At 37.8% G+C, this 22207-nt stretch overlaps 1 protein-coding gene across 1 annotated transcript in view; it reads left to right on the top strand.

Moving 5' to 3' along the window:
* The first annotated feature begins 3117 nt into the window (after positions 1 to 3117).
* oxr1a (oxidation resistance 1a) overlaps positions 3118 to 22207 on the top strand; it is an 89064-nt gene continuing 69974 nt past the window's right edge. Inside the window, exons 1-2 of the mRNA XM_037274837.1 lie at positions 3118 to 3265; positions 11521 to 11601. Of these exons, the coding sequence (XP_037130732.1) occupies positions 11585 to 11601 (17 nt within the window). The 5' untranslated portion in view covers positions 3118 to 3265; positions 11521 to 11584. The remainder of the gene's footprint in view (positions 3266 to 11520; positions 11602 to 22207) is intronic.

Consider the following 22207-nt stretch of genomic DNA (forward strand, 5'->3'; position numbering starts at 1 on the left):
TACAGAAGCTGCCGAAGGACAAACAACTCATTTGCACTGTAATTACAGTGCTATTAGATATTATAACAACAATAATAATATTATATAGTACTATATAAGTATATACCTCGATCACTCATATTATAACAACAATAATCATATTATATAGTACTATATAACTCGATCACTCTAAACTAGTAGTAGTAGTAGTAGTAGTAGTAGTAGTAGTACGCACTCTGGTATTTAGGCCTGCAGGGGTCGCTATATTCCACACACTCAATCAACTTTGAGCCCGAAAGGCAGTACTGTATAGTCCACTACTGTATTGATAACATAATCATCAGTTCACCATGCAAAAATGCCATCATCTCATTCTTTAAAGGGATTTAGCCATGAGTGACTGCAGATATGGAAAATGTCCTCCTCCTGAAATAACTATGAATATGATGACACCTAGAAGTTGAGTTTTATTGCACTCATTGTAATTCCTCAAGGGACACTTCAAATAACATTCTTCTGTATATTACACACCGAACAGAACCAGATCACACAGCAGGCATGCAAGGATGTATATATGTTAGCGTAAAGGGGGTGTGCAAAAGGTTCTTTTGACCTGGGAGGATAGGGACAGTGCCTTGCTCAGGAGCACGTCAACAGTAGCCAGGATGCCAGCATCTCTCCAACAACTAGTTGCCGTTTTGTCACCACTCAGTGGGGCTCTATCATTCGCCCTCTGGCTGCAAAACCCAAGTCGTTTACAGATGAGCTACTCCCGCCCCATGTCGGCTTGTCTCAAAGCATCCAGTCAAACTCTCCTCATTCATTTATAGTGGCCTAGACAGCTGTTAAAAGAAATAAGTTTCTCCAAATCTCTGTTTTATGCATTCATATATGTGTGATGCACCAAATGATGCTGTTTGGATGATATTTGGTTTTAGTCACAGATATCACATTGTTGCAGTTTACAATTTGAGTCATTGACTCAGCAGGCTGTAAATGTATGTGGATGTGGGTGATTTTTAACTACTTCAGTCAATAAAAGTATTTGGTGGTATAATCTGGCAACTGTCTTTTCCTAACATGGGACAATTACTTGAGGTTAAAAAAAAGTCAAGAAATAAAAGTCAAAGATTTGGACTTGAACAAGGTTTACCCAATTACCTATTTATTTTTTATTTAGCATCCACTTGCATTTTCAGGACCCCTTGTGTAATCCCTTTATTATTATTTCCTCGATTGTCAGTTTCAACCATTGAAAAGAAAACTGACATAGTTCTTAATTTCATGAATAAACATGATGCAGCATATTCGTTAGTACAAACCGAAAAGAAGAGAATGTTCTTTGCATTTCGTGGCTTTGTAGACTTTGGTATTCTAATTAGCTATTTCTCAGAACAAATAGAACAGCTAATTTTTCTTCAGGCTGTGTGTAATATGCTCACATATGATGCATACACTGCAAACGGGCATCCTTTCACTACCAGGTGACCTTGACAACATCTTTAACATTAATGCCGTGTCGAGAAGCAGCAGTCATTTTTAAGGGGATGCTTCTCAACCTCCAGTCCTGACTTTCAGCCAAGTCTTACGCAACATACCATATTTTATCCTTGATTATAGGGCACTCCATGTACATTTTTTATATAGTGGGACAGTTTGATAAACAAAAAACAGAAGTGTAAGTGCAAGCTAGTGTTTCTCCTGACTATTTTCGCTTCAAAATAAACAGATCTCACTTTTACTTTGACACAACATGAAATGGACAATTTTGTGAAACAATTGAGATTGCATTAGACGTCAACAAAAAGCCATTTTCTTTTTCTAGTTTCTTATTTGGAGTAGGTTTGCTGGGGTTACGTTTGGGCACTCACATGTGACAAGATGTTGGTTTGGGTTTTACAAATCCACCTGAATGATTGGAGTTTTGATGATCAAAAAATGAATACATTCTGTTTGTGCTGTGTGGAGTCTCGTTACAACATTTTTTGGAGGTATATTACCTCCTTACAATAACAGCACAAACTATCGACCATGAAAATAAGTTATTTCTAAAAATACAACATCTCCTCCATTTATGTATGCATGAGACCAGGGATGTTCAAAGACTAACCCTTTTTAACCCTCAGCCTTCAGGCTCGATAGCAGTGCTTATTGATTTTAGCCACACGCTGCTGAAGTGCATATCAATCAATACAATAACAAGTCCTCATTTATACTTAAGAAATCTAGTTTGCAACTCCGCAGACATGAAGTCTTATTATTTTCATTGTGACCGGATGCATTTTCTCTCTTTGGCCATGGGCATTGCTTGCTATGGATACTTGCCAATCCATACAAACTCAAGATAAGCACTGTTATATAAAAAATAAAACATATATATATATATATATATATATATATATATATCCATCCATCCATTTTCCGAACCGCTTAGTCCCCACGGGGGTCGCGGGCGTGCTGGAGCCTATCCCAGCCGTCATCGGGCAGTAGGCGGGGGACACCCTGAACCGGTTGCCAGCCAATCGCAGGGCACACAGAGACAAACAACCATTTGCACTCGCACTCACACCTAGGGACAATTTGGAGTCTTCAATCGGCCTACCAAGCATGTTTTTGGGATGTGGGAGGAAACCGGAGTGCCCGGAGAAAACCCACGCGGGCCCGGGGAGAACATGCAAACTCCGCACAGGGAGGGCCGGAGGTGGAATTGAACCCGCACCCTCCTAACTGTGAGGCGGACGTGCTACCCAGTGCGCCACCGAGCCGCCCCTATATATATATATATATATATATATATATATATATATATATATATATATATATATATATATATATATATATAATTTTGTTGGGGAAAAAAATATATACGTATATATGTATAATTTTGTTGGAAAATATGCAAAACTAAATTATTATTATTATGATTATTATTGTTATTATTATTATTATTATTTTCCTATATACTATATAATTTTGTTGGAAAATATGCAAAATTAAATTATTATTATTATTATTATTATTATTATTATTTTCCTATAGAACATTACATTTATCAGCGTGGTACCGGGATGACAACATCTCTCCGCTTCCTTGCCAGGACGTCTTTTTGGTATGGTCCGCTCCTCCCCTATCCCCCGTGTCTCACCGGTGGTACTTTCTATTGGTAGAAGGTCAAATGACTCCGCGTGTTGTGTGTTTACGTTGAGTGCATGTTAGGCGAATGACAGAGACAACGTTTCTAACACCGATGATGTTTCTTCCACGATCGCTTCATGTCGCTCTGAAAGTAAGTACTTGACAGTCCTCCTCTGCACCGGCGCTATTCGGTGTCTCCCAAACTGCTCTGCTACTGGCTTGTGTTGTCATCACCGGTTTCCTTATAAAGATTTCATGTTTGCAAAGTGTTGCGTTTCCGTGCAGCCGGTCCGAAGCTCACGAGCCTCAATGATTGTAAATATCTGAACGCAGACGTCGCCAGATAAAATGTTGTTACTACTTTTAAAGGAAAAATCAGTTTGCATGATCTTGTTGCATGAACAATAACGGATTTTATAAATAAATGAAATAAAAATAGAATTACCCTTAGCTGGAAGGTCTTATAGCAATATTATTGGGATATTTATTGACTTTAGATCAGCCAAAAATGAAGGGCATCTAAGAACTAAATATATAATTATTTAATTATAATTAATTTATCTTTGCATCTTTGGTACAGCACGCAAGAAATGTTCAAGGGGCAATTATGCGTTCAGTCAGGTGCATATTCAATCATCATAAAAGAAAAAGACACTTAACAAATTTATCATATTGTGCAACTGTTAGAATTTAGTATCATCTGCTGATTTGACATCAACATACCACAAACTGTTTGCAAATTCCGATGAAAAAGAAAGAGATAGATAGATAGATAGATAGATAGATAGATAGATAGATAGATAGATAGATAGATAGATAGATAGATAGATAGATAGATAGACGGTATGTTGCCACTTTTTCGTAATACTTGACCATCCATCCATCCATCCATCCATCCATCCATCCATCCATCCATCCATCCATTCATCCATTCATCCATCCATTCATCCATCCATCCATCCATCACCAGTCAGACAGACATCCATTCACACTTACATTCACACCATCTCTGAGTGGGAACTGAACCCACGCTGTCTGCACAAGTCAGAGAAATGTACGTACCATCAGTCACCATAGTTTTTTATTAAATTGCATATAGCAATTAACATTTGTTTATGTGGGAGAAGAAACTTTGCTACTCAGCAAGTGGAAAGCTCAGAGGAAGTAAGATTTAATGAACTGAGTCATCGGGGCCTGCTCAAAGGTCCCTGCTGTGAAATCATATGTTGCTAAACCTATTACACCATTACATAATGCAATCAGATATGGACCCATAAGGTGTACATTGCACGGGAAAGATGAGGGATGCCCCTATATTGTCTGAGTCGTAATTGTTTATTGCATATCCTAATAGACAAATACAGCGCTGGTCTGCATGATCAGGTTGTTGCACTGAGATCAGAGCAGGGTTGTTGTCCTTTTACTCCGTGTTTTTTATCTTAAATACCGTATATGTATTCATGATGGATGTTTTGTACACACACACACACACACACACACACACACACACACACACACACACACACACACACACACACACACACACACACACACACACACACACACATCGGACACCGGACACCTACAACAACAAATTTTATAATCATGGTCGTGCTGGAATTCATTAATCCCCCACAATGCCATCAGGAGTGATTGCTTGCTGTTACCAATTGATTAATGCATTGATATAAATGCTAATGAAACTTTGCAATTGTTCATACAGAAAACATTAATGCATACATGGCGCACACAAAAACACTAATTCAATTAGATGATAGTAAAGCCGTTTCCTCTTTCAAGTAGGGCTAGGCAATAAAATAATTGTCATTTTAATTAAAAATAATCCTGTGACTGTGGCCAATTTATGACACGCTAGCATTATTGCCAGCACATGCTACTCGTTTGCAACAATGAAAAAAAGGAACCTCATAATTTAAGTTTGATTTACAGTATAAAAAAGAAATCCACTAAGTAATATTGTAGCACAAGATATACAAAAATGCTAAAAGTATGTAGATGAAAAGTGTACAATCTGTGAATGCAAAAAAAAGTTAATTTAGCTGTAAATCCTCCTTGTAAAGCGCTTGATATTTGAACAATTGGATACTTTTATCGGGTGGTTTCCTTTGACCCAAATGACCCACAGACTGAAAATGTAGATTTGAAAGAAAAAAAAAACATCTCACTGCTGTACAATTAACACAAATTAATGACTGATGTTTTAATATTCCCGTATTAGTCCACATCTGTCAGAAATGAGCCATTTATAAACCACATAATTTCTCTTGGTACTACTTTTGCTCACAACCACTGATGGAACTTTTGTGAGAGGTCAAACCACAAGAGTTCAATGTTAAACCAGTTGAAAAAGTTGATGTCCCCAAAAGTCATACCGTACTTTGTAGAAAATAGAATAGTCCTGCCAGGCAATAAGTCAATTTCTCTTTGTGTCTGTGTGCATGTGTGTGGCGTACTAACAATAAAAAAAAAAAAATGTTGGCAGTATTTCTGTCCAAGTTGAGTATTTTTTGTTATCATATCAAATTTGTGGGAAATCATAAACCCTCAAAATCAAAAGACGGAAAGGAAGGGTCTTCAATCCACAAGACTGCAATAAAATCATAAAATGGGCTGCGGTGCTGTGATTTATTAACCTGTACTCAATTGTTATACAATTCCAGGAATTTCGCTGTAAATAAATGCATCCTTCCCTTATGCCTTAAGGGTTCCTTTTAATGTTGGTAAAGATTTAGCAGGAACTCCGGAACACACTATTTTGAGTCTTAATGTGCACCGTGCTCGAATCACTTTGGTTGATCGCCACAGGCCCCCCCCCTTGTACATTTTTCATTACATTCAAAGGAGGCTGTGATTGTATAAGACTGAAGTGATTCCCCCCAGGGTTCTCTTGTGTACTAATACCCAGTGGAATGATTGGTTTGTTCGCCTTTCTCTGGTTTTCACTGCTCTGTCTCCCTCACTGTTATCGCGCTGTCTAACGAAGATCTCGAAAGAGAATGACGAAGGAAAAGTATCTTCAGCTGTCTTCTTAAATACTGAACATATGTGGAGGGAGTAAAAGTGGCAGTTGGAGTTTACAGTGTTTCATGAAGCAAGCTTGGTTTGTATTGGCTTTACCTACATGCAGTAGATGTAGCAATGGAACTCGTAGGAGGATTATTGAGGATTTGCCATGCTAAGCCTCGGCAACCCAGTCCAGTGACCCTCCTCGTGTCTCCTCCCCCTCCCCCTCCCTTGAGCAGAATACCAAACTGCCCTTCCCTCTTGTTTGTTGAACACGAGTCTGATTAGAATCTAATGTTGCAACAGATGAATAAAATTGAATAGTCCCTTTTAAATTGTCTTCTAAATTTGACACACCACAAAGGAGAGTGTTGTTACCAACGCTGCCAAGTTTGAATGGTTAAAAAATCCCATAATGCAAAAGGAAAGTTGAAAATCGTCAAACATCATGTCACTAGCTCTGCTCTAGAATGCTTTGGGTGGTTTCTGTCCTCTAAGATGTATATCAAATACAGATATAAATACTTGAAAATCTGTGTTTTCTGTTTGAGTTGTTCTGCTTAGTTGGTGATCTCAATTTTTGTCACATTTGGGTGCGGCGTCTATTAGCCGACACAATTTAGAGAAATAATGAGGAAGAAACAAGTCATGGCATTGTACACGTCTCTGGAATTTGAGTGATGATGTGACAATTAAAGAGTCCCCCTGATGATTGTATTTCAAAAGAGAAGAGGGCAATGCTGTTGGCATAGTTCAACATCTCTGATGTTTTGTTTTGGAAGTTTGCCTTTGGTTCCACTATAGGACAGTGCTTAAAAGCCGACTCTAAGGAAGGGCAAGTTTTTTTTTTTCGACACTCCTCAGGCATTTGCTTCTGTCAGCCTATTACCGTGCTAAAAAAGACTCAGCAGAGAAAAGTCCCCAACCCACTTGTCTCCATGTCTTTTAACATGATGTGACAGTGTCCCAGCTCCCTCATTTACCTTGCCATGAGCTACTGGATGCTGGAGGTTGATCCCCTTGCCTGCATCATCAAATGCAAACTCCACGCAAAAGGAAACAAATACGTGCTCAGTTTAAAGAAGTCAATGTTTTAAAACAAGATGGAAGGAAACAGATGTAGTCTGTTTTACAGTCAGAGTTTTAATTGCAATACGTTGGAGAAACCATACAGGAAAAGCCAAAAGAAGATAATCCTGAAGTTGTCTTTTTTTCTTTCCAAGTATGCCGACCCAGTTTGTAATCCATAGTCTAGTATACACTTCAGTAAATATTGTGTATAGTGAGGCATTAAAGCAAATCTGTCGGATTTCATTTCCAACAAACATGGCCAGCATAAGAATTCATCAACAGTTCAGGATTCCAAAATAGAAGATTTCTTTTCAAACTGGTTTCCTTTAAAGTGATGGTTGTAAAATGAACAAATCTATCTTTCTGCACTTTTTACTTGAAAGAATTGAAAATACTGAAAGTTCAGTCACTAGACAAGACAACCATAGTAAATGGTACTTGCAATATTTCACTTCACACTACTGTTTCATCTACCCTTTCATTCTCAAATGTTCTTCTGTGACCTCATTTTTGGACATAAGATTAAGACGCAAAAATATCATGAGTTACTGGTGACACTCACCTGGCATAGGCTCCAGCTCACGAGTGACCCTACTGTGGTCAAGTAGTATATAAAATGGATGCCTTAGAAATATTCTTATACTAGACGAAATTATTATATGAAACTGAGTGTTCCTTGTTTCGTCTACACTTTCACATCTTCGACAAACTTCAAACCTTCTTGTAATAACTAGAAAAAAATGCATGGATTATACCTCTTAAAGGAGAACGTAGTGAGATAATATTGCAACAAGCTTAACGTCAAGGCTAAGGTGCGGTATTTGGAGCAACTTGAAGAACTGAAAGGGCTTGACCTACGTCAACACACCTCCTGCTAGAATCCATCCACCACCTGAATGCCAAATGTTTCCTTTATTTTCCCACATGGATGGCTGACATACACTATATATGTATGTATACATATATATGTAGTATATATACATATAGTATATACAAGAATAGTAGATAAGATGCCACTTACATGTATCGTATGTAAATATTGGACAGTGGTCCAAGGGTGTGTAGTCCATGTCCAGTAATTGACTGAATATTTTCAAAATGGATTTACATTTCCTTCCGGGCTAACCTGACCCCTTTTACTGCAGAAGCAGTAGCAACTGGGCTTTGTATTTGCCATAGGCGAGGACATTAATAGTGGAGAAAGAGGAGATGAGCGACTGAAGGCAGATGTAAACAATGGGTAGGTGCTGACAAAGGACAGACCACGGGGACACTCGGGGAGAGCAGATGAGTCATATTACTGCAGCGCTGCACAGATTGAAATGCCACTGCAGTTGCTGAATGTGCACAGAATTTTTGGCGACATTTAAAACACCCTCAGACTTCATTTTCTTCTTTAGTTCTTTGAGGTTTATTTGTATTCAATTTGTTTGCAGTTGATAAAACATTTATCCACAAGCACCGTAGCATAATTGTTTTTGTTTATTTAAAACTTCAATTTCATCGCTTCTGTATGATGAAAATTTGTGAATGATGCTTTTAAGGGCTTTTTAGTCATTTTATTTTATAGTGAAGTGACAGACTTATCTTTAAAATCATCCCTCAGCTGTTCCTACCATATCATCTTTCAGGAAGAAAATACACATGGCTTCATTGTTAAGGATGCCAATGGAGAAGGAACGCTCTTTCGCTCTAAAAATACTACTCCAGCTTTACCGACCATGACCTGCTCCGTTTTATGTTTTCTTGCCTTGCCTTGCACTGCTAATCTAGCCCCTCCCTGATCAATAACTCCCCTTCTCTAGCTCACAGTTTGGATCCATCCCAGCAAACAGATCAGCAGATATTTCCTTCTCTTGTTTGTCATTCACAAACTCAGTGGCGGTGAAAAAATATTGAAAAGCTTGCTGGGATGAAAGAAAAAAAAAAAAGCAATATAGTTTGTGTGCACGTGTGCGTGCACATGCATGTGTGCACTCATTATTCCCACCTGCTAGGCTCATCTTATTCCGATGTGAAATCACTCAGGCAGCCTTCATCTTAAATCTGCTTTGTGTTAGGCCTGAACTCACCAGCACCGTGTCATTGATGGTTTACCGGTGGCAGGTTCCAGCAGAAGCTACCTACCTACTGTCCCTCTGTTTGTCGAAGTGATTTGCCTCCATCCATTAAATGCTTGAATGCTGATGGGGTCTGTCAGCATGCGCTGCATGCCTCGAGACAATTAAACAGAAACACAAGGCTTGCTTAATGAAGCTCGGCAGGAAAAACATCCTCAAACAAGGTTGTTTTGCCATATAGATGGAAGTCGACAAGGTCCAATCCAGAAACACATGACTTCACCGGTGCATTGTTTTGGTCTAACTGCTGATAAACCTCAATCAAAAGATTCTACCAGATTAAAAAATTCTTAAAATGACACTATAGGCAGAACAAAGGCTGAGGTTATAGATGTACTCCAAAAGCAGTGGGTGATGAAATTGACATAAATTCTTCATACAGACTGATGTTTCAAATAAAAGGAAAAGTTAAGGCTTCAATCCCAAATGCACTGTCACAAACAAAAATAATATCGTAATATATATAGAGCAGTCTCTGCACAAATTGCTTTTATTGCTTCATCAAATCAAACTGTTTAGTGCAGACAATACAATGTGAATTATGGAATTCGCAGCTCTGTTTTCAACAACATGAAACTTGAAGAACGAAAAGATTTCCTTCAAGGAAAGTGCACATTGTGCGTACATTAAGGCAGGCTCTTGTGACAATATGCTGTCTTCTGCTTGGCGCAACCCAAAATTTCTGGTAAGAGTGAATATTTGTCAATAAACTATTCAAACACTGGCATTTGAATAGTCATTGCAGCACTTAAATCCACCTCAAAACCAGTACTGTTGTTCCTTACCCCGGAATTACTTTCCTAAAGCACTTGAATTTTTAAAATGGCCTTCAAGTTAGGTGTCGAAGTGCTAACATTACTTTGGTTTGAGCATAAGGAATCTAACAGCTTTCAAAAGCATTTTCATGTGGAAGGAAACAAGCATGAGGGAACCACCTTGGTTCTGTAAAGCACTTTGTGTTATGGTTTTAAAGCTCGGAAAACTGTTTCTCTACTTTTTGTGTGTGAATCATATCTATATATTAGGCTGTGACGCTTTCGTGAAATTGAATAAAAAAAAAACAGTTTAATGACTTGAAAAATTGTAACACTAACTTATTTTACGTGTACCTACATTATTTTTATAGCAAGATCATATCTCATTAACGTGTTATTACAGTCTTGGTATGATATACAATGGTACTTTCTTTTTTATTAGGGAGTTTGGCTTCAAAATACCTAATTCTACTAATTGTGCTATGAATTATTGTTTATACATCATAACATAAAACACTGCAGTATCAGAATAAACAATTTTAAGAAATGGCTCTATTTATGTATCTTTTTACTAATATTACAAGCAAGCCTTGTTTCCATTATGAATAATCACGGTTGCCAAATTTTCTTATGTCACATGCAGTTTCTTGTCAAATGTTTTCAATGTCAAGCTACTTTGTTAGCCTTTCGCCTTCAGTCTTCTGATCCCAGCCTGTGTGAAACACTATACGCTATGTGTCGTAATTGAGTTAATGTATACGCTCGTGCAGGTTTGTGCATCCAACACGTATGTTGAGATGAAGTTAGATGGGTCTGAGCCAAGCACTTTAATCACCCAAATTCTCCTTTCCTTCCCCCTGGCCATCTACTCATCTCATTATAGACAGGAGAAGGTGAGAAGTGAGGCCTGTGTAGACCTCTCCATTAATTATTGAATCCTGTCTTCTTTTACTCTAGCTTCTCATCTCCAGTCTCTGATAACCTTTACATAAAAGAGTCCCTTCTACCTCATGGCCATTATAGAGTTAGAGGTAGAGCACAGAGGTTCATAGTTTTTAAGACTGTGCCACTTATTGGTATGCATGACACAAGCAGATATATTTTAATATTGCTTATTTGATTCTTCACTGGCAATTGAATACATTTTGTTAATCATGGCTGCTGTTGTGACAAAGTGCTGTCTCGGCTACTGCTGCAATATCACGGTTATACATGCGTACGTATATTTGAGCCTGCTCTTATAGCCAGTCAATTTAGATACCTCAGATGGAGACCTGCTAATGGAGTCTGCTGAAATCATGTGCCGAAAAAAAACGAAGGCCACTTAGCGTCTCACTACTATATTCTTCTCTCCCATGTGTCTGCGTATGATGTCGAGATGAGAGTCTCACTGCTATATTTTTCTCTCCCATGTGTCTGCGTGTGTGTGTGTGCAGGTTTGAAAAGATAACTTCAACTGTGGACCACCTTGAAAACTCAGAGAAAGACACTACTGGCATCATGTTCAGCACCAAAAGGTCAGCACGATGTCATTTTTCTTACATGGGTAAAGCGGACCAATTGAATTGAGATTAAGTAGAGACTTGGTGACTTAATCCAAAATGCATACATAAGATTTGTATGCAATAATCCTTCAATTTTGTGTAAATGCATCATTTGGGCATCTTTTCTAAGTCCAGTTATGGCCCTGATGCCTTGTCTGTTATTTTCTATTTTTAATCTATCTCGTGGTAGCATACATGAATAAATCATTTGGCGTTGCCATTTCTGGATAGTTTCTGTTCATGGGTCTGAACCCTTTTACCATCAAGAGTTATTTGTGTGTAAAATTCACTCTGGATGTGTGTTGTAAACAAAAACAGCAGTTAATGTTTCAAAACCGCACCTTGTATGAAAAAACACTTTCAACAGAGCTATGCAGTAGGTTGGGCCAAATCAGTTTTTTTTTTCTGCACTCGTGTCACTTTTTTTTTCAATTATATCCCAATACCAAGTCCTGATCTGATATCTCGGCAAGTCTTGACCTTTTTCTTTTGAAGAAAAGTGTTCTAAAACAAGCCATACAATATATGTGATCTAAGGACTGGTCGATATAGACGAAATTTATGTACATAGGTATTGTTCAAAGAAAAAAATAAAGAACACCACAACTATCTAGTAGAAAAATAAAATTTGATGGTATAATCAGTTTTCAAGGAATACAGTAAAATGCAAAGAATTAAAATAAATGCAAAATCATCGTGCTTTAAGTTACATTTAAGTAAGCCTGCCAATTAACCAATAAAAGTGCTAATAGAGTTTGCTCCATGGGCTTCTAGTTTTAAAGCCTAATCTGCCTCAGGTTCTTCTAGTCCATATAGATACTTGGCTTCAGAGCCACTAGCTGCCAACATCCTGGTCTAGGTTTTTTCTGTATCATCAGAAAAGCAAAAAGGTCAAACATATTCTGGCCTTTCGTGGAGAAATACTGCAGTGAGCGAGTAATTTTGCAATAATTGGTATTGGTAGTTCACATGATTACATGTCAGAAAGAAGAAAAAAAAAAAGTGGTAATGAAGTCTGAGTGCCATCACAATGCTGCATCCAGCGTCCACCTGTCTCCCCACAGTGTGTGATCATCATACTGTGGGTGAGAAGATGATTAAACCAAGCCAGCACTTTGTCTTGTGGGAGCTGTGTCAGCATAGCAGATGACACGGATATGCTCAAAATGACTATAATAGGTTGCGATCTGGAAACTCACAGCCGCTAAATCACGCTCGCTTTTTTGCTGAATACAAAAATACTTATTTTTCTTCTTCTAAAGTGCTGATTGAATCGTAATGTGGTGGAGAAAATCTGTGTAACTGGCAGAGGTTGCTCTTTCCTGTTGTTGCTTTATTTGTGAATTCTTAATATCAGTTTCCCTCATGGAGTCCCACAGGCCATATCAAGCATTTGTATACAACGTAGGAGTGTAATTAAAAGTTCCATTAAAATTTAATCTGAACATAGCAAATTATGTTAGAATTTGATTGGAACGAAGGTTTGTGCAGAAGCATAGATATTTCAAAGTATAATTTCTTTGTGCTTCAGACCGTCGTAAACCCTCCAACGTAATCTGTTTTACGCTAATGAACAAAATTGGAGAGTGCAGCATTTCCACAGCTTGTTTGTCCCTAAATGTGCTCATTAAAATGCAACTGGAGTGCCGTTAAACAGACTCTTTTATTCTGGAACATTTATGAAGTGATGCCACCACAGCTGTCATTTTTGATTATTCATCAAATAAAATTTGAGGGATTTACTGAGTGAACTTGGGCTGCAAACACACAACTTGGAAAATATTCAAATCTGATTTGGTTTTAAGGACTGTTGAGTCAACTAACTGAGGACAAGCTTTCCGAATCTATTAGCCAAAGCTCTGTCTAGCCATTTTGTTCCCTCTGACAACCATTGCTCTCCCACTCACGGTCAGCTCCACTTTTAAAATGCTGCAATTGTCCTAATTCTCAAAAAACCCTCTCTATAGAAACATTTCCATTACATTAGGATCCAAGTAAGGCTTTTGACACTATTTCACACCACATCCTTCTTGCTAGACGAGTTTATGTTGGCATCACAGGGACCTTACTCTCATGGTTCCTTTCCTATCTCTCTGACTCAGTTTTTATATTAGTGTCGGTGTCCCTCAAGGTTCTATTTTAGGTCTTATCATATTGTTTAAGTTACCCATGGACACGTTCCCCGGATACCATATCCAATTCCATTGTTTGGCCCATGACACTTAGATAGACATTGCTACTTTTACAGTTTTACCTCCATATTGACAATACTGCATTACGCCCCTTACCTCAGGGAGAAGACATAGATGTCATCCTGGATAACATGTTCTCGTTCAAACATATCAATGACACACAACTTACAATATCAACTGTCTCTGCCCATTTCAGTCTGTCTCTTGCCTGCTGGTTGAGTAGAAGCACCTAATGGGTCATGGATGACTGCGAGTACAGTTTTGGTCGACGTGTTGCTGCACAGCTTTGGTTCAATCACTTTCTCAGTGTTAAAGCGACACGTTATAGCTGCTATGAGCATCAGCATTAAGCGAGCGGACTAGATGGCTAAGTAGGGTGTCTGTTTTAAATACACAAGATGTCATTCTTTTTCACACTTTCTACACATTCTCCTCCTTTGACTGACTTGATCAAGTGTGTAATGTATTAAGCATACACGGTCCAACACTTCACATAATATTGCTCAAGTGTCTTCCAAATTGGCTGACTCGTGTTTCACCACACAATATTCATGATGTCCTTGACATAGTCTTGGACCGTCACGACATGTACAGTATGTCTATGATATACTGTAAGTGCACATTAGCTCATGTGTATATAATGTTCATAACCTCATCATACTATTCAAACTTGTTATGACATTTAGTAATAAGAGCCTTAACAAACTATCAGCCCTGACATTGACCCCATACTTATCACAGTCTTTATATAAAATACTTGTATATCTAACTGCTTCTATCTCTCAGCTGATGATTGACGTCAAGGGGCTTTGCACGAGATTACTTATGTATACGGAGGGAAGCAAGTGATGTCTAGGGACCAAAGTGCATGCTGGGAAGTGTTAACCCTCTGCAAAGGCCTGCTGATCCAATCATTATTAACAAGCTGTCACCCCAACGCAGTACACTGACTCCTTGGGCTGACCTTCCATAGTTTGTGAGAGGCTGTCCCCATCTGTTATGGAAAATGAACGTGGAAATTATGTCAAATATTTTGCTGGCGTTTTTGTGATACTGTTGATGAGAAAATTGGCAAACATGCTAACCAGATTATATCAATGATTTAAATGGAATAGCAGAATAGAATTAACAGTTTGTTGAACAAACAACAGCGTAATCGCATTGACCTTGTGCTATGAGCTGTTCATTTATTTGCTCCATTACTGTAAGTCATTTATGATGACAATCACTTTTGGACATAAACAATGTTTAATACGCTGTAATTACTTTTGCTGCTTCTGTTAGTTTGCACTACGTCACAGAAAGATCCGCTGTGCAAGCTAGAATTTGATGAGACAGTTAAAAAAAAAAAAGCAAGTGACAGTGTTAGCCTGAGGATGTAAAACCCTGCAGTAAAGCAAGGAACACCGTATTTTCTGCTGACATGGTGCATGCTGATGCCACAGCTTAGTCATGATCCAAGACTGAACAAGCTTCTAAGGCTACATTCACACCACAGGTCCTAATGATTCAATTCAGAGTTTTTGGTGACATCCGAATATTTTTTTGTAAATGTTTACATTCCATATTAAATGCGACCTCAGCCCGTTAGGGCGTGAACATATGCGTGCCCAAAGTGACCCGTATGCCCAGAAGAAAGAGACAACGTAATGGAATAGGCTTCAGGCCAAACACAATCGTTTTGTGCACAAAGCAGTTTGGATGAAGGATGGATGGATGTTTTAAAATGGAATAGTTCAGAACAGGTGGCTCGGTGGAGCACTGGTTAGCAACACACCTGATTTATAAATTCCCCATGACGCATATCTGAACTGGTCTTGCAAAGGCAACAGCAGAAGTCACACTGATTTGCTGGTATGTCATTTGTTGTGAGTTCATGCATTGCGTTGCTTTTCTTCTTTGAACAAGGTGACGTTCATGCACGACTCATTTTGTGCACCAGTAAAAAACATCAATGTCTTGAATCTGAAAAATTGTTTTTTTTTATTTTTCACTAAAGAGGGTATGGAACTGGTGGGGTTCGATACCTCCTACAAACCATTGGCGTAAACGTTATACACGAAGAAGCTTGAAGTAGGATTGCATTAGTGGGCAAAAACAGCTCTACCTACCCCCAGGAACCAGTTACAAGTCGAAACGTATTGCATCACACATTAGGTCATTGTACGAGCGCCTATAAGCCATGGTCAAGATGTATTTTTGAAACAGCTCTAAAGTATGCTGTTATTTTCTCTGAAGCTCCAGGCAGGGTTTTTAAATGGTCACCTCTAATCGGTTTTACATTATTGTTCATCCCTCTCACTTCAATCTCTTAAGCCATAAAATGACATATGCAGAGTTTGTGTGTAACACTCTTGGTCAGATTAGTGCGTTAGCCTTTAAAATTCTTATCTCAGTAGTTGAGTAACCACTGATCTTAGGTTCATTTTGGCTCAATCTTAGAGCTGTTAGTCAATGTATGTCAGTTATTGTCAATAATGATTTCATTCTCTCTGGAATTGATCTGAAGTTCATTACATTAATTATTGAAAATAAATATCAGCCGACGCCATCATGTTTCTTTTTCATATAATAATTGTATTCATACCTATTTATACATTTACAAAATGCCTTTAATCACATTTCTGCATTCACTTTTATTTGCTGTACTCCAAATACTCCCATTTTTTGCCGTGTCCTAGTTCCTGGCACGCTGATAAACATTGCGTGTCATGCTGGATTGAAAGAGTATTAGAATAGGGGAAAAAACAGTTCCTGCTAGAATAGTGGAGACAGCGTAAAAATTGTCCATAAATACTAGGCTTATCTCTGAAGCACTTCAAGTCACGTTGCAGCGAGCATGGAGACCAGCACTAACGTTAGCATGTACAATTGATACCGTGACAAATATTGGTTTGTCTCATTTACTGACTGCATGGAGAATCGAAATAGATTTGGTAGTATTGGGTGGCTAATTTGTTTGTTTGTATTGAGTTGAACTAAAATGTGCCTCAAACTCTGTTACAAGAGCATGTTTCTCAGTAAACTGGGGCACTCAAAAGAATTTAGGTCAGTCAAGGGATTAAAAAACATTTTAGATAGTAGAACTAGCACTTTAATAATACTGCTCTATTTCCTGTTGCCAATGATAATTTTACAATTAGGAATGTTTGTTATAAAAATTGCAATATCATGGTGCACAAAAAATAACAATACAGCAAAATACCCAACATTTAAATGTCCAATTTTTTGTGGGAAAATATTTGTGTTTTATTGTGGGTTTCTTTTGATGAACAGCAGTCGGTGTGTTTGTATGACTTGTACAATGTTCATGTGTTCTTTCACATACTACATTGATACATTTAATTACTTTGTCCTCTTTTTTTTTTTTTTTCATTTGGACAACAGTCTTCAGCTAAGCCTGACTCTGAAGTTCTCTTCCTGTGTCTCCTTTGGTTCATTCGCTTCTTTTCTCTCCTCCTCCTGTTTGATTGATGGTTTAGAGCTCATGCAGGAGCAGCAGCTGGTGCCCTGGGAGATGTCTGACCCTAGAGTGAACACCGAAAAAGAGTTAAATTAGCGTTTTATTTCATTACTCAGTTTGAAACACCAGGAGCGGTAGCAGGTCTCAATGTCATCCAGAGGATAAATGCTTTTCAACTAGAGGGAAACAGAAAAATATCGACAGTTCCCTCACAATACGAGAAGAGATAAATTAACACCTATGCTTCTTAAAGCAACTTCATGGTTCAATCCCAAAATTATACACAGTTGCAAAATAAAAAGTGTCTGAAAGGAGGTTCAAACCGAATCTCTTGGTTCACATGCTGCTCAATACAAATATGGAGATACAGCAAAAAAAGTAAACGGCAGCTTTGCTACTTTTTTCTTTCTTTATGTATTCTTCTGCCTCGCTACAGTATTATGTCATGCAAACAGCCGTGGCCTGAAAGTGACTGAAGTAAAGGGTGAGCTCCTCGGGGTGGTTGGCTCTTTGTTAATTTACTGCCACCCCTTCAAAGTCAAATCACAATCACAAAATGACATTACTTTTGATCAGATACTTAGTTTTAACCAACTAATCTTCTGCAAGGTGGATTTCACCTCTACCAAAGTAATTTTTGTTCAAATATACCTGTACTTTACCTTTTCCCAAATTACCTTTTGTCACTTTCAGATAATCTGATCATTCACCAATGTGTGTATGCCACAGTCCCACTGGTTCAACCACTTTTTTCTACATGCATCAGGGGTTTGCAATTAATCAAAATCCAATTAAGATTATTATATGCCATTATATAAGATTATATACCATTGTCCAGAACATTTATACATTTGTCAGTTCAAAGCAGAATATCTAAGCCCCCTATTTTTATTTGCTAAAATAGTTTCATGCACTCCTGTCCAGAGCAGTATTTGCCCATAAAACAAAAACAAAATCACCCAAAAAGCAACCATGGAAGGATGCACTTGCAGGTTAGAGTCATTTTCCGCCTTGTTTACATTTCATCACACGGATATTGTCGACTTGGCCCCCCGGATGGTAGAAAGTGAAGACCAATTCATCAGCATGATTCAGGAGCGGGCACCCCTGTAGCTATGACGTGACAGACAAACATTGACAAAGTGATGAAAGCAAAAGTCTGGCAGGAGATCGAAGCACAAGTCATTCATCAGCTGAGATTTGTTTTTCCTAGGAACTCTATAACAGAAACTGTAATTGTCTCATTGAAGATTATGTTTAGTTTTCATGATTGTATTATTAGTAGATGTATTAGTATTATTATTAGTTCATGTTTTGCATGCAGCACTTTGTTACCGCTGTGGCTCTCGTTTTGAAAGCAGCATATAAGTAAAGTTGAGTCACTTATTGAATGTCAGCTTTGTGGTAATTTTGCAGTCAGGGCCATAAGTATTGGGACACCTACATGCTATTTCTTTTAAGAATGAGAGATATGCAACTGTGAAATAATTGTAAAAAAAATTGCATGTATGTATGTATGTACGTATGTACGTATCTAGCGTATAGCAGCTATAGATACTTAAACCTTCCAGTAAATAATTGATTGCCACATTGAAATAATAGCCTTTGTCAGCAACGATTGATGTATGTAAAGTAAGTCCAGCTGAGAGACTACCTTTTCAATAATTCATTGACACATCATTTGTCTAATGATGATCACTCCAACGTGTACATTAAACCACTGTGATGCAGAATGCTGGTATGTAAAATGCAGTCTGTAGTGGGCTTTCCCTTAACTTATTTTGGTTACAGTATATCAAGGATATAGATGTATAACCTGAGGATGCTATAAAAAGGGCAAGGCCACACACTTGTACTGTAATTCTAGAGAGGTAACACAATGTGACATCAGCTGCTTTACGAGGTGCCAGGTTTCCAAACCAATAAGAAATTGGTTTTTCTAACAAACTCATCAGCATTAATAGAAAAAGAAAAAAAACTGCTACAAGTTGCTGGAAAGATGTCAGTTTTGCTTCCCAAGCACAAAGGTCAAACTTTATCTCAGCACTGCAGGCAATAAGGGTGGCGTGATTTTCTTTTTTTTCTTTTTTTTTTTAAACGAGGAGGGTAAATGAGATGGTCTTGTTTAAGTGTTAGATTTAGAGGATTAACTAAGTCAAGTAGACAAAAATGCTGTAACAAGGAGCAGCAGTGCTCCTCATTTCAAAAGTTTATGGGAAAGGTAAGACAGAAATTACATTTTCACAACAATCAGCCTCATTAACATCATTTTTATATGTTGTTGGTTTCTGTGTTTAGCAAGCTTTCCGATGATACCAACCCTAGGAAAACAGGTTAAAGATTAAGTCAATTTAAAAGGTTTTAGGGGCATCTCTCAACTGGCAGGTACGCACGTTATGAATCTGACGTGCAGTTATGTATATGCTAATCTTTCACACTGAGTAAGAACATTTCTACACATTAGTGAACGAGACCCACAAAACTAAATGACAATCCAGTATTTAATGTATAATGTGTTATGAAACGTTAAACTAAAGTGCCACTTAATTCCTAGGTGCTGGAACAGGGGAATCTTTATCCATCAACCATCCTTTTTAGTATGTTACATCCTCTTGAGTGTTGCTGAATTCAAATCATACGTATCTCTACTCTGAGTTCTCTTGCCTCAGGTTGAGCTTGTGACTCATCAAAAAAGAAAGGAGAGAGTGTTGGGTAACATACTGGCATCCTGTTCATTATGCATGCAATGTGCATGAAAAAATATTTCACAAGATAAATTATTTTGTAGAATAGAGAAACAAAGTTCATTAGCCTATTTTACTTAAGACTTGATGTGAATACAGATGATCTGAGCTTGCTATGCAGCACAACCATGTTAATGAGGTTTTGTGCAAGAAAAACATATAATTGACACTTGTTTTAGATTTTCATGATTTCCTGATTAGGTAATACTATGTAAAGGTTAATAAGCCGTAGGTCTCATTAATAGGTGATGGCCATAACTTATTAACCATCTATTACATTATGAATGTACTCGGTCTTGATTATGATCAAACATCAAATTACAGTGGAAACTCACAAACCCAAGTCATTCTATATCTGAAATTTTTGCAGTCCGTTTATGCCGTTAAAAATAAACCAGAGATCCGATGGGCTTCTGCTGTTGCCTTCTTTCACACTTAGCTTGCACAATGTGTGCTACGACTTCAGCAAAACCCCATAAGTTTCTTTTAAACAGTTTGAAATAAATTTGCACTCAAGTTATGATCTCATTCAGTCAACCAATTAGGGTGGTTTCAACTATATGGCCCTCAGAAATGGACATACAGCGACAATTCCCTTCTACTGTAGGTCTGTGGTATTTAAATGATGCTCCCGGAAGGACCTAATGTGTTTCAAGAAATTAAATTGGAACAAACTCAGATGTGCACACTGTGACCCAAAAATATTTTTTTGTGTGTGATTTTATTTTTCCCACATTGTTTTTCAGTTACCTTACAGTCAGTCCCTTTTGCACATTCTGATTCCTGTACCAATAATTCGTAGTAGACATTCCACCATTGAGAGCATTGTAACAATAATGCCCCACAGAATATTATCATTTATTCTGAATCTCTCATTTTCCGCCTGCATGTCTAGTTTTATGTTTGCTGAGAAACACAAAGTACACATCGGTGAACAAGGTGAATTTGCCCTTGAGGGATACCAATAGGTCTGAATTTGAAAGAATAAGTATTCTTGGCATCACCTCTCCAACTGTTCAGACCAGCCCTCTTATTAAATTGGGATTTTAGAAAGGTGGCTATCTTGGAGAGATGAGGATCTTTCCATCATACACTCATTTTCTTTTTGCGTGGCATGTGAAATTGAGACATCTATATTTGATGTCCATGTCCATGCTTGTGGGAGAGATCTATTCATTTCTCACTGTTTCACGCTCATTTTCTCACACACACATTTGAAGTACAACACAAACAACAACTGCTGCTACTATCGCAAAAGTGAATTGCAACTTGTACAGACTGGTGTGTGATTTTTTTTTGTATTTGATTTTGTGATTTCAATCTTGCCAACTGACAGTAAGAAATTGATTTTGGAGCTGTTAATAGTTATGTTTTATCCTGAGTAAAAGTAGTCTTTTTGAAGTCATAGCTTAATAAAAGAATACGGTGCATTGCCTGTTTACATTGATAACATTTATTGGCCTTATCAATCTTGACATGTGATAAAGTAAAAATAAAAAGCTGAAACTTTATTTGACTCACCAGGAGTCAGTATTTATGGACAAGCTAACAGTAAATTTCTGTATTTTCTCAGTGGTTTTTCTTCACGTGGCTGCAAACAGCACAATAAGATGATATGACTGGATTTGTTTTTGTTTTGTTTTTATTGTGTTTTTTTGCATAGTGTGATAGCCTCTCCAAACCATGCATGCAGATCCGACCTATTTACCCTTCGTGTTTGACATTTGAAACTAACATATAGTCCAACATAGTCAAGTTGCATAATATCCACTTCCAGCCTCAGGCCACAGGGCCACAATGACTATAAAAGGTCATTTAGTCAGAATATAGTGGATGCACTCCATTTTGTACATGAATCAGTGAAATGAGCTTAGGGATAGAGTATATTGTCTTGTATTGTCTTGGCATTTAGTAGTGGTGAATTTATGTTGAAAATAACTAAATCAACTTCTAAATATGAGCAGCCCTAGGCTATACAAGGCATCCTTCCTTCTCCCTATTACATAACATGCACACACACACACACACGCCCATGAGTTACAAAGGTAAACAGCTTGATTCTCAAAATATAGCGTTCAGTTTTCACCTCATAATACCGCTAATTGCTACCTCGGAAAACCTTTGATTCATTATTCTCAAAAAAAAAAAAAAAAGAAAAGACAAGCTGTTCTGATATTTAG

Source organism: Syngnathus acus, chromosome 16, assembly GCF_901709675.1.
Source record: "Syngnathus acus chromosome 16, fSynAcu1.2, whole genome shotgun sequence".
NCBI lineage: Eukaryota > Metazoa > Chordata > Actinopteri > Syngnathiformes > Syngnathidae > Syngnathus > Syngnathus acus.